The sequence below is a fragment of the Galeopterus variegatus genome, unplaced genomic scaffold (genome assembly GCF_000696425.1).
Source record: "Galeopterus variegatus unplaced genomic scaffold, G_variegatus-3.0.2 Scaffold848, whole genome shotgun sequence".
Lineage (NCBI taxonomy): Eukaryota > Metazoa > Chordata > Mammalia > Dermoptera > Cynocephalidae > Galeopterus > Galeopterus variegatus.
In genome coordinates this window covers 304,180-316,938 of record NW_007726959.1, presented here as the reverse complement: position 1 = coordinate 316,938, position 12,759 = coordinate 304,180, and the positions used below count along the sequence as shown (strand labels likewise).

The 12,759-nt window shown below is 55.8% G+C and overlaps 1 protein-coding gene across 2 annotated transcripts in view; it reads right to left on the bottom strand.

Annotated features, from left to right (window-relative positions):
* Positions 1-5,776: 5,776 nt before the first annotated feature.
* Positions 5,777-12,759, bottom strand: part of ADPRHL1 (ADP-ribosylhydrolase like 1) — a 31,588-nt gene continuing 24,605 nt past the window's right edge. For both annotated transcript variants that reach the window (XM_008572925.1, XM_008572926.1), the window contains 4 exons: positions 10,274-10,414; positions 8,593-8,720; positions 8,315-8,447; positions 5,777-6,215 (listed from right to left, as the gene is read on the bottom strand). In XM_008572925.1, coding sequence (XP_008571147.1) covers positions 6,061-6,215; positions 8,315-8,447; positions 8,593-8,720; positions 10,274-10,414 — 557 coding nt within the window. In that variant the 3' untranslated portion in view covers positions 5,777-6,060. The remainder of the gene's footprint in view (positions 6,216-8,314; positions 8,448-8,592; positions 8,721-10,273; positions 10,415-12,759) is intronic.

Below are 12,759 nucleotides of genomic sequence, written 5' to 3'. Positions count from 1 at the left end.
CTAAGACAGTTTTCAAATACATAAAGCCCTTGAGGTTCCTGACATTTTACAAATAAATCTAACATTAGTTCTATGAATTAGAAAAATCTAACACCAAGAGCACTTTCTAAAAAGCCCAGAAGACCAGGGGCCAAATGGGCTCCAGGTGAGCCAGTCGCTGTGGCTGTCACAGCGGTGAGTTGATAAGGCCGGCTGTGACATCAGCTGCCGGTCACAATTTGTAAGCATCACCTCAACAGTGTTGACAGTTGAAACCATGCTAATGAATCACAGCCAGAGAAGCTGCATACAGCTGTCTCCCCTTATCCACAGTTTCACGTTCTGAGGTTTCAGTCACCTGTGGCCAACTGTAGTCCAAAAATATAACATGGAAAATTCCAGAAAAAAACAATGTGTAAGTTTTAAACTGTGCACCATTCTAAGCAGCACCAAGAAATCTCGTGCCGTCCCGCTCCTGCCCTCCCCAGGTGTGAATCGTCCCCGCTGTAGGCGCTGGCTGCCTGTTAGTCACTTAGAAGAATCGTCCCTGCTGTAGGCGCTGGCTGCTTGTTAGTCACTTAGAAGCCGCCTTGGTTATTGCACAGAAAAAACAGCATTTGCTGTGCAGGGTTTGGTGCCATCCCCAGTTTCAGGCAGCCACTAGGGGTCTCGGAACACAGCAGGTAAGAGGGGACGGTATGTGTTTTCCTGGAAATAAATCTGGCTGAAGACTGAAGGGCGGCCACCTGGGCCAGGACACCCCAACACCTTGCACCTGAGTCCCACATGTGTGGCCGTAGCTGGGACAGGTAAAGGGGTTTTATCTACTACAGTTTAAGGTGCCTCCAAATTTCATGTGCTGGGAACATAATCCCCAAATTCATATGTTGGTGGCATGCAGGGGTGGGGCTTTTGGGAGGTAATCGGGATGAGACAAGGCCATCAGGGTGGCCCCACATCATGACGCAGCAGGGAACCTCCCCAGGTGCCAGCGTTGTGCCCTTGGACTTCCCAGCCTCCTGAACCACGAGCTGAATAAATGTCTTTTCTTTGTAAATTACCCAGTCTGTGGTATCTGTTACAGCAAAAGAAAACGGACTGAGACACCGTCCAACCCAGGCTGACGAGGCCCGGAATGTCAGGCATCCTTCCAGGCCCTGAGATGTAAATGGCAGCAGAGAGGGGGCTCGGAGGCTCCTGACAGTCACAGCCACTGCCTCCCGCTCCCTCTCACCTGTGGCAGGTGCAGGGCTGGAGCACCTGGGAGCAGCAGGATGGTGAGCCCTGCGATGAGTGTGTGATACGAGTCATAGATTACAAAGGACAGCAATTGAACACTCTGGAAAATTCACAATTATAATACAAAATATAATACAGCATACTATGTTACAATAGAATGCCATCCTGTTGGATAACAGCATTTTATCCAGGTTAAATTCCTGATTTGAATAAGCACACAGTGGTTACGTAAGAGCATGTGCCTGTCTGAGGAAGTTCACTCTGAAATATTCATGGAGAAAAGGCACAGTGTTTGCAGTTTATTCTCAAATGATTCAGAAGAAAAAAAATGTGTGTGTGTATCTCTGTGTCTGTCTTATGTCTGTGTATGTGTGTGTGTGTCTGTCTTATGTCTGTGTACGTGTGTGTGTCTGTCTTATGTCTGTGGATCTGTGTCTGTCTGTCCTATGCCTGTGTATCTGTGTGTCTTATGTCTGTGTATCTGTGTGTGTGTCTGTCTTATGTCTGTGTATCTGTATCTGTATGTGTCTTATGTCTGTGGATCTGTGTGTGTGTCTGTCTTATGTCTGTGTATCTGTGCGTGTGTGTGTGTGAGAGAGAGAGAGATAGAGAGAGAGAGAGAGAGGCAAACGGCCCAGCGTTAACAGCTGTGAAGCGAGGCTGGCCGGTTAGCACAGTTGGTCAGGGTGCAGCCTTAAAACACTGAGGTTACGGGTTCAGTTCCCTGTGCCAGCCAGCCGCCAAAACCAAACCAAAACAAAGCAGTTGGTGAAGGGAATACGGAAGTTGTCGGGGCTGCGTTGGTACGTTTGGAAGTACTTAAACACAAAATAGAAAAGCAAGCAAGCACAGCCGTGTGTGACCGAGGGACCTGAGCCCTCTGGTGTTCCTGGTGTCTGCGGTGGGTGCTGTGCTAGGCTGGCTATGCTCCTGGCTGGCACAGCCAGGGTCGCCCTCAGGACACCTGCTGTGGCCGTGAGACGTGCTCTGCCAGGTGTCTGCCCCACGAACAATGAGTGGTCGTGGTCCTTGTCGCATCTGTCTCGGCATTTGTGCTGACAGTGGCCCCTGCTCAGTGACAGTGTTGACTCTTTCCCTGTGACATACTGAGTGTGCTGGTGAGTCATGTCTGTTTAATTGGAAATAGGTGGACACATCAGGGGTTTAACCAGAGGAGCTGCAGCCCCTACACACCTAAAAGTTATTTCCAACTTAAAGAAACAGTCGGAATGGAGTGTAATGATGGCGTTTTAAAAGCCCAGACATTGGGGTTAAACACCAGTTTGAGTATTCTCAATTTCATCAGGTGACATTCGGTTGACTTTTCCACCCACAGCCAAGACAGGTCCCTGCCAGCTGCAGTGGCAGCACGGGAGGTGGCACTAGCACAGTTCCGTAGATGGCAGCGCTATGGTCGGGCCACTTGAGCCTCGTCAGACTTCTGAGTGGGCTTGTCCTATCTTGTCAAGTTTCCTAACCTCCCTGGATCATTCCCTCCCACGATCAAAGAGTGACAACATCTGCCAAACTAACTCTTATCTGGCTTTTGAATAAGAAAACATGAGAAAAAACGATTTTAAATATAAATACAAAATCTCTTAACTGAAGAGTTTGGGGAAATGAGTTGATTCATTTGGGGAAATGAATAAATCTTAATCTCAGCCTACAGTCTAAAAACTCATGTCTTACTGAGAAGCCCGCTGCACGTGACACACATTCTGGGAAGGTGACTTCTGCTGGGGCCAGCCGATGGACCTGCCACAGAAATCTCGGGGACATGCCTGTGTGTACATGTGGGGACACAGTGGTCACCAGAGTCCAGGTCTTTGCTGACTGGCACAACCTTTCTCAGAGGCACCCAGAGCACTCCATCCCAGGTCCCAGCATCAGACCTGGTGCCCCATGTCCTGAGACCACTGACGGAGGAAGTCTGTGACAGATGTAGGTGGAAAACAGGGGCACAGCGGCCACACTTCTGGACCACACCTGCCTTTGAATCGCCCCTGCTTGCCAGCTGGGGGCAAGAGGCAGTGACCCCAGCACTGGGTTTCCAGTGACTTGAATCACACAGTCTTCACCACCAAGGCTCCTGGGGAGGAGCCATGTGTGACAGTCCACACCTCACTGGATCTAAGGTGCTGTTAAGGTATGAGATGCCCCTTATGTCATGTCTCAGAGAAAGAAAAAGAAAAAACTCCACCAATTAAACCATGAGACACAATAAAATACAGGATGCGTCACAATTTCAGAAATACGAACTGCAAAAAACGCATCCTAGGTGAAAAATGTCACCACTTTGCTAGAGATTAACCTCTTCTCAGAAGAGATGGGCAGCAGCATTCAGAGGTAACCCCATGGGACGGATGTTTAAGAGTGCCGTTTAAAAGCAGAAGCTTTCGGAGATACTTAAGGTTGTGTCTACGGGCCTCAGTGTGTGGTCATGGCACACGCACACTGGAATGCCAGGCAGCAGTTGAAAACCCGAGGTAGACACGTGTTTGGCAATATAGAAAAAACAAAACAGTTTAGTGGAAAGAGCCAAAAGCAAACCATTGCGCACACTGCGGTTCATATGTGTGGAAAGAGACCGTGTGTGTGACATACACATGCACAGCAATATAGAAAAAACAAAACAGTTTAGTGGAAAGAGCCAAAAGCAAACCATTGCGCACACTACGGTTCATATGTGTGGAAAGAGACCGTGTGTGTGACATACACATGCACGTGTGCCTCTCCCTCTCACCCCGACGGGACACGCAGAGAGGGTCCTGGAAGGAGTGTAGGACGCTCCTGAGCTACACGGGGCCTGGCCGCTGGGTCTGGGTGGGGCATGGAAGGACCTCGCTTTCCACACGCCGCCACGTGCAGGACCTTCTTACACTGTGTGCACGTGTTACTTTTAAAATAAATCTGAAGTCAGCAGGTGCTAAGTTTAAAGAATTAGAGTAGGTGGGACACTCATGGCACTGCTGTCCACGGCCTTAGTTTTCCTCAACTTCTCTAACTTTCCCTGTTACAGAGAAGTGAAGTTGGAACAGCCTTGCACTTCCATGCTATGATGGCTAAGACTTTTACTTTGGTTTCTGTATTTTAATTTATAATTGATTTGTAAATTAAAAGTGGACGACTCCGCTTCTCTGCAGTCGTCCATGAGCTGGGGACCCAGCGTGCTCGTGTGGCCTGCCCGGCTGGCCACAGGGAAGACAGGGGAGGGCAGGGCTGTGCTCAAGGCCAGCACGTCCCAAGTGCCCTGTCCAGGGAGGGTCCTGCTTACCTTCATCGGGCTCCTGCTCCTGAAAGAGAAATCCAGTTAATTCCTCCACACCCCAGCCCAGGCTGCACACGCCGCGCGGAAGGGAGCGTGCGGGCCCTTCGGCCAGGCCGTGTGACTGTCTGTTCTTCTGACGGGAAAGCAGACGGAGGGCGCCAGCCACCATGCGCTCGCGCAGTTACTCAAAATGCCACCTTGTCGCAGGCTGCTCGGCGCAGAATGGCCACAGGTCCCCCCAGCAACACAGATTCTACATTTTCCTACAAATTGAAAGTGATGTACTCTCTTGGAAAGTCCCACAACCGGGACACACCTGCTTCTTGTGCTAAATGCAGGGTGGCTCCCCGCCGGGAAAGCAGGAAGCGGAGTGGACCCTGGCGGCCGGGACAGGGCGACTCCAGGAGCCTTGGCCGTGAAGCCACCAACTGCGCGGTCTACTGGTGTAAAAATCCTAAGTGAGGAGATGAGGCATGCCAGTCCCCCGCCTCAGGCAGGAGGAGAGTGTCGCGCGGTGGAGGCCCTGGTGTCGCCTCCTCTGCGGTCCTGCGCTCGGGCTGCACTGGCTCCATGCGGGAGCAAGTGCTCCCGGGGGACATTGCAGCCAACGAGGCCCCAGCCACACTGCCAAAGCACAGCGTCAGCATCGGTCGCAGCTGCTGTTTTATTCACACCGGACGATCCTTGAACAACAATCGTGTCCACAGTTGTTTTTCACCACGAGAGTGAGGGTCCCCTCCCTCAGGACCCTCGGGGAGGCTCGGCCACCGGGCGCCGCTCTGCTCCTTCCCTGCGAGCCCGGTGGGCGCAGCCGCAGGAGGCTGCGGGCAGGCGACGCCTTCTCTGGGCCTGGGCCTGGGCCTGCACCGCGACGGTGGGACAGAGGCAGACCAGAGAAGGGGCGGGCCGGCACGGGGCCCGGTTTCCTGCTTATCTCATAAGTTGTTCCAAAATGGGTCGATTTCAAAGATCCAGTGTGATTAAAATCGAGGCTGGGGGTTAAGCGCCGTGCTTGGGCTGTGGCCTGGAGGCACCTGGTGTTAACTGATTTCTGCTGCGAGCACAGATGCAGCTGACAGGAGACCGACGTGACATGCCACTGAGGGCCAGCGAGGCCAGCGGTGTGCCCATCATGGAAGCACACGTCCGGGCAGCAGAGACGCCACGCAAGGCCCCGCACGTGCACAGGCGTTTGGGGAGAGCCCGCATTAGTTTCGCTGAGGGCAGTGAGCAAACAGCGTTAGTTTTGCAACAGAATAAAATACACCAATTGTCCGAGAGACTATTGTGACCACTGTATTGGAGGGTGAGTGTGGCTGATTGATGTAGAGTCAAAAACACACCAGGTCTGGGGGAGGATAAGGCAAAATATTCTCACAGGACAAACAATGTATTTTATAATGCAATTAGGATTCTGAAAGGGGGGGACAGGATTCAAATTTGATGTGGCCAATTGGGTGCGGACTCTCTGTGCGTGAGGACCTCAGGGGCACCCTCCCTTACGGGGGCCTGTGTGCCCGCGGGGATGCCACTGGCTGGACGGGCCTCTGCGAGGGGAGAAGGGCGGAAGCGCTTTACTTCTCCATGGACAGGCGGTGCAGCGCCGCGCCCAGCTCCTCCAGCTTCCCCTTGTGCTCCAGGTCCTGGTACAGGCCTCTGGGAACGGCGTCCAGGCCATACAGCAGACCAAACAGGCAGCCCGCGATGGTCCCCGTGGCCCCGCTCTCACCTGGAAGGCAAGCAGAGGGGGTCCCGTGAGGCCCCGGCTGACCGGGCCGCTGCTCCTTTCCCTGGCCCCGCTCAGACCCTCTCTAGACTGACCACCCCGGGGGCCGGCAACACTTTCTCAGATCAAACCCCAGTTCCACTCTGGGCGGCCCCGCAGGCCTGGGGGCTGGTACGCACAGATGGGCATTGCCCTTCTACATCCCCAGCTGCGATGTCCACAGCAAGTGTCCTCTCGCCTCCACGGGCAGCGCACACCCAGGATGGCACAGAGGACAGACACAAGAGGCCCCGTGGCCCAACACTTTGCCTGGTCTGTAGGGGAGAAAACCCACCCAGGGGCTGAGCCCTGGTCCCTGCAGGGGCTTCCGGAGTGAAGCCTCCACCTGGCACCTTCCCAGCTTGGGCACGTGGGACCCAGCTGCACACTCGGTTCCACTTCTCGGAATCACAAGCCTTCAGGGACTCGCTTCCCTCGGCCTCAGGCAGCTTGTAAACATTTGTGGAGTGAGGAAGGTGGAGCCCACATGTGTGGTGTCCTTCGTGGGTGTAGAGATTTTCCAGCTTTGAAGTGAAAAATGCCGAATGCCCAGTCTCTAAGATACTCGGTCCTGCATCTCTGAGGCTGGAACCCTCGGAATCACCATGGATTTCTCTCTTCATACAAACTCAGTGCCCAAGATGCTGCTGAGATGTGCCCATCTTCCCTGCATGCAGACTCACATGCACTCACACACGCATGCACGTGGCGAAGAGATAAGCCGCAGTGGGTCGAGGGCACACGGGGGGCCAGGGCAGGGGCTGCCCTGCGAGGAACCCGGGCACGGACGTGCAGGATGCGCAGCACGAGGCCACTGCAGCCAAGTCCTCTCGGCCCCGTGTTCTGTCGCTCCAGGAGGCAAGCTCTTACAACTGTCCTTCCCCACCTTCCACCAAAACCTGCTCCCGGGACAGGCTCTGATGCCAGTGGCTCCCCCCGCAGTGGAAAGCAGAGCCGAAGCATGTCGTGGAACAGAGTTGTGGTCCCACGTGGACTTTCTACAAGCAGTGAATGGCTCTGACGAGACACACAATCGTGCAGAGATGCATTTGCCATCCTGGGGCTGGGCGGCCAGGGTACCTCGTAGGTGTGAGGACGGCGAAGAGGTCAGGACCTACTGAGAAGTGACCTTCCCCGCAGGCTCTGCCGGGCTGCCCCCCGGCCACACTGGGGACCCGCCAGCCCACTGTCTCCCTCGTTCTCTTCCGGTGCCCACACCCCTCAGATGCTCTGCACCCCATCTCTCCTGTTCTGGGCTAAGGGCACCCGCTGTCTGCACCACCTTCCCCCCTGGATGGCCCAGGCCCCTTGCCAGGCTCTTTCGAGAGACTCCCCGCCCACTGCCCCTGGCACCTCTGTCCTCTTCTCAGCTGGAAGCCCCCACAATCAGCCCCTGGGAGGTGTGAGCATCTCCCCCACTGGCTATATTGCATGTCAGCAGGGGATGAAACTCTACCTTGATAGAGAGTCCTGTACCAAGCAGGGAGTCGGACTGTGCCATTATTACATTCATGCTGAGGACAGTCCCACGGGGTGGTGCTACCAGGAGGCCACGGGCATTGGGGAGCAGAGCTAATCCACCCCGTGGCACGCAGCAGCAACAGCTGCCACAAAAAGCACTGAACTCGCAGGCACTTCATCTGGAGCTACCACAACAACCCTGCCAGGGCGGCTTCAACCTCTCCTCTCACAGGGGGACAGGCTCAGAGCATCCAGCAACTGGTGCAGGCAGAACCGGGTCCCGAAGCTGGGGTCCCTGACTCTGAACTGCAACCAGAGTGACTTTGCACAAAGTGCAGGAGTGAAGGGCAAATGGCGGTGGCCTCAGAGGACAGGACCCGCCGAGCAGCAGCAGCGAGGGAGAGGCAGCCCCGCACCCAGAGACCCCAACGCAGCTCGTCGTCCTGAGCCCAGCAGGCTGAAGGCGCCTGTGGCCTGGGACATCTGTGCACGTGCACGCTCAGGCCAGCACCCTCCCAGAGCAGGTTCCAGAAATGCAGAGAATACACATGCTAGGGGTCCAGAGGGGCGGGAAGCCCACCACCACTGAAGGGAAATCTCACCTCCGTGAAACATGGCCCGGTCACACAGCTCGGCCCAGCTGCCCCCTGCCGCGAGGAGGGCGTCGTAGGCGATCATGGGGGCGTCGTGGCCACACCTGCCCCCTCGACCTTCCGAGCTCCACTTCTTGTAGGTCTGAGGGGAGAGCCGCAGGTCACAGTTACAGCACAAGCTTCCCGGTCCACCTGCAGATGCGTCCATCCACCCAGCCACCCCTTGCTGTGCACGTAGTGAGCGCCACCGGTGTGCCAGCGTCGGCCCAGGGTCAGACAGCACATACCTTGTCTCTCTCCTCTGCGTCATAGTTGTCGGGAAAGGTGGCTTTATTGTCTGTGTCTTCGGTGATTTTTCTCTCCTCCAGATAAAACTGCCACTTGGCTTCAAAGTAAAACCAGTACTCCTGGTACTCTAAACATGACGAACAGGGGAGTGGCTGGGCAGTTTCCGGGGTGGGGCAGGGTGGGTGGCAGCAGCGTCCCCTCCCCAGCTGCAGGCGCATGGAGAGCTGCAGCACCCACTCCGGGGCCCATGACTTAGCGACCGTGCGGGAAACATGAACACGCTGACATCTGCGGCTGCTTTGAAACAACCGCAAGTGAGATGCAGATGGCAGAGCCCCTGAAAGCGGCTGAGCATGTTCCGCAGCTTGGCGGTGGCCGCCACGCGTTTAAGTGCATCCTCGTGGAAATCCTGAACCTACACCCTTCACATCGTCAATATAATACCGCGCCCGTGAAGCGGGGGAGAGGACGTGTCATCACTCCTAACTCACAGCCCGAAACCCGAGCCCAGAAACATCTGTGCAACCTTCTGAAGGGTTTGGTGATGAGGGCACCGGCTCAGGTGAGGCCAGGGCGGCAGCTGCACACCCTGCAGACAGCGCGGAGCCTCCCACCACCTCCTCGGAGACGCAGAGGCAGAGCGGCTGCTCATGCCCGCCATGAGTGGCCGCCACGCGTTTAAGTGCATCCTCGTGGAAATCCTGAACCTACACCCTTCACATCCGTCAATATAATACCGCGCCCGTGAAGCGGGGGAGAGGACGTGTCATCACTCCTAACTCACAGCCCGAAACCCGAGCCCAGAAACATCTGTGCAACCTTCTGAAGGGTTTGGTGATGAGGGCACCGGCTCAGGTGAGGCCAGGGCGGCAGCTGCACACCCTGCAGACAGCGCGGAGCCTCCCACCACCTCCTCGGAGACGCAGAGGCAGAGCGGCTGCTCATGCCCGCCATGAGGTGACACGGCCTGCCCTCCCGCACGTGCCACCTCCTCCTGAGGCCGAAGGGAGGCTGCAGAGGGTGCGAGCTGTGCAGGCCACTGGTGGCTGGTGCGGCCCGTGGGACACCACTGAAGATGACAAACCACAGGCCCTGCCTGCCTGTCTTGGGTGGAGGCCAACAGTGCCAGAGGGCAAAGCCGAGACGGGAGAGGGGCTGGCAGGGCAGAGAAAGCAGACGGGATGCCCCTGCCGCCATCCTCCTGGCCACGGGGACACCAGCAGGTGCCTGGGACAGATCCCGGGATGAGGTTCCAGGTTACCCAGGGGCTCACAGGTCCTTGGAAATGCTGGGCCAACTTGGTTTTACACTTAAGGCCTTGTTCAGAGAAACAAGATTGAAAGTGGGAGACTCAGAAATGAGGGGTTGGGGACCCGGGACAGACCCCAGCAACCCTGCAGGGCATAGCCCAGGGCCTCCACAGAGACCTCGGGGTTCTGGGGACAGAGCGGCCATCCGCCATTGGACCTCCTTGCACACCTGGCGCTGTCCTGAGCAGCTGTCCGCCCTCTGGCCAGGTGACAACCTCACACCTCTGTGGGGTCAGCTCTGCTCATGCTGACCTGATGGGGTTTTCTTGTTTTCACCTCAGGGCAAACGCGCCTTGAACTGTCTGGGGGCTGGTGAGGAGCTGCCGTGAGTGTGAGCTCAGGGCGGCCTCGCTGCAGGTGCCAGGCTCACCTGCCATGTGCCGGATGGTCTTCCTGCAGTACTCCTCGGCCAGTGGGACAACCCTCAGCATGTCTCTGCCCCACTGCACGAGCGGCTTCCCTTGTGTGGCATACGAGACGAACAGGGCTGTGCACAGGGACCCCAGGAAGCCTAGAGGGTGGCGGGAAGGGGAGAGACAGCACTGTCACCTGGGCCACTCAGGACGGGGCCTCACAGCCCTGGGCACTGTGTGGCATAGGAGACCGTGGAAAAGGCTTTGTTTGTTTTACCATCTTAACCGTGCTTGAGTGTGCAGTTCGGAAGTCCTCCTCTCGCCAGACTGAAAATCTGTCCCCTTTGAGCCCCAGCTCCCCGCCCCCTCCCAGCCCCAGCCCCTTCCCTTCCACTTTCCTGCACGAGCCATCGTGCACTGCTTGTCCTTGTGCAGCTGGCTCCTTGCCCCGAGCACAGTGTCCTCGGGTTCATCCACACTGCCGCAGGTGACAGACCTCCTCCCTTCATGCTGCAGGGTACTCTGTTCTGAGGACCCGTGTGTCTGCGGACGGACGTGGGGTGGCTTCTATGTCTGGCCGTTGCAGATGCCACGCCACACACGGCTGCAGCGACGCTGGTGAGCCTCAGCCAGCGTGCACCGTCTGCACGGGCGGAACAACGCATCCCTGGAGTCTCGGGCACAGGGACACCTCCCTGAAGCAGGCGACGGAGCCCCGAGGACCAGTGCCGTTCTCAGCTCCCCGTGGTGGGCTCGGCTCGCGGCTCAGCCCCGGGCGTCCGGGCTTCCTCCTCTCACTCTGAGCCTGTGCTGGCGACGGCGGAGCTTCTGTGCGACTGCTCCTCGGCTTGGACCGGGCTCAGCTCTCACGCGTTCTGTGCACGTCAGACTCAAAGCTGTTCACTGAACACACCGTGTGAATGTGAGTGTTTTAAATAAGGCGAGTTTAAGGAAGGAGGTGGCCTGGGACGGCTGCGCTGTGGCCTCAGGGGTGCCGGGAGAGCTCAGTGCATCCTCGGCAAACCAGCCCGGCGTGGACAGGGAGCCATGGCAGCCTGAGCCTCATCACATGGGGCCTCCTGATGCCATCCAGGGACCGGGCCTTTGACATGCTGGTGACTTGCTGGTGACTGCACTGGCGTTGCTGGGTGAGGCCGGGCTCCTCTCAGGGAACACAGCGAAGTCCAGACTCTTTCAGGCGCACCCACTGCTGGTGTGGAGGCAACTAATTTAAATTCCTCTCAGTCATCCTGGTCCTGAGGAGATGACAGCTACCCCAGGGCTGGCAGGACAGTCCTGGACATCTTGCTGGCACCACCTGTGTGGAGAGAGCCACGCGGTCTGCATTTCCTCATTGCTACTGTGAGCAGTGGTAGTGCTAGTGCCAGTTATCACACTAGTGATGGCGGCAGTGGTGGCAGAGCTAGTGTTGCAGTGGCAGCGGTACTAGTGTGGCAGCGGTACTAGTGTGGCAGCGGTACTAGTGATGGCAGCGGTACTAGTGATAGCAGCAGTGGTACTAGTGATTGCAGTGGTACTATTTATAGCTGTGGTACGAGTGTGGCAGCGGTAGTGGTACTAGTCACAGCCGTGGTAGTGTGTAGAGGATGTTGACTAAGAAGTTACTAATGAGGTAGAAATAAAACACATGTATCTCACAGTCCTTAGTGTGGAAGGCCAAAGCCTGTAGCTTGGGAGGCCAACGCTTTTAGTTTAGGGGCCAAAACCCAACCCCTTAGGAAAACATGTAGGAATGCTAAGATTGATGATAAAGACCAGAAAACTTTTCACAAGACTGAAGCCTTTGATGTAGATAAGAGGATTGAAGCGCAGCAAAAGTGATTGCTCTGGGGCAGTCGCCCTTGGTGCAGCTAAACCTAAATGATGGGAAAGTACGTGAGCTCAAATCTTCAAGGATATTCCGCTAGTTAGTGCTTGGGGGACGTTCCACATCTCACCCTAAGCTGTTTCTTTGAGTTTCTTGGGGAGTTAAGGGCTTTGCTGATTATCTCACTGTTTCCTTCTGTACCTCACACAGCTTAGTTTTATGACTCCTTTTGATGGTAAATTGCTTGAACTATTTTAAGCTACACAGGCTTTAATGAAGATTGTCATGTAGCCAGTTTATGTTTTCACTGTGATTGATTAACCATCTGTTTTTCTTCTGTACCTTTCTTGTCTTTGCAATAAAAACTGAAGAAAAAACTGACTCAGGCTGTGCCTGGGCTCTCGTCTCTTGAAGGAGTTTTCCTCCATGCAGTCCCTTCGGGCTTCTCACTGCTCTGAATACATGGGCTCTGAGTCATCTTTTGTGTCTCCGTCACTCTGTGAGAGGTGACAGCAGACATTTCTTTTCTTTTCTTTTCTATAAAGATGATCGGTAAGGGGATCTTAACCCTTGACTTGGTGTTGTCAGCTCCATGCTCTCCCAAGTGAGCTAACTGGCCATTCCTATATGGGATCCGAACCCGAGGCCTTGGTGTTATCAGCACTGCACTCTCCC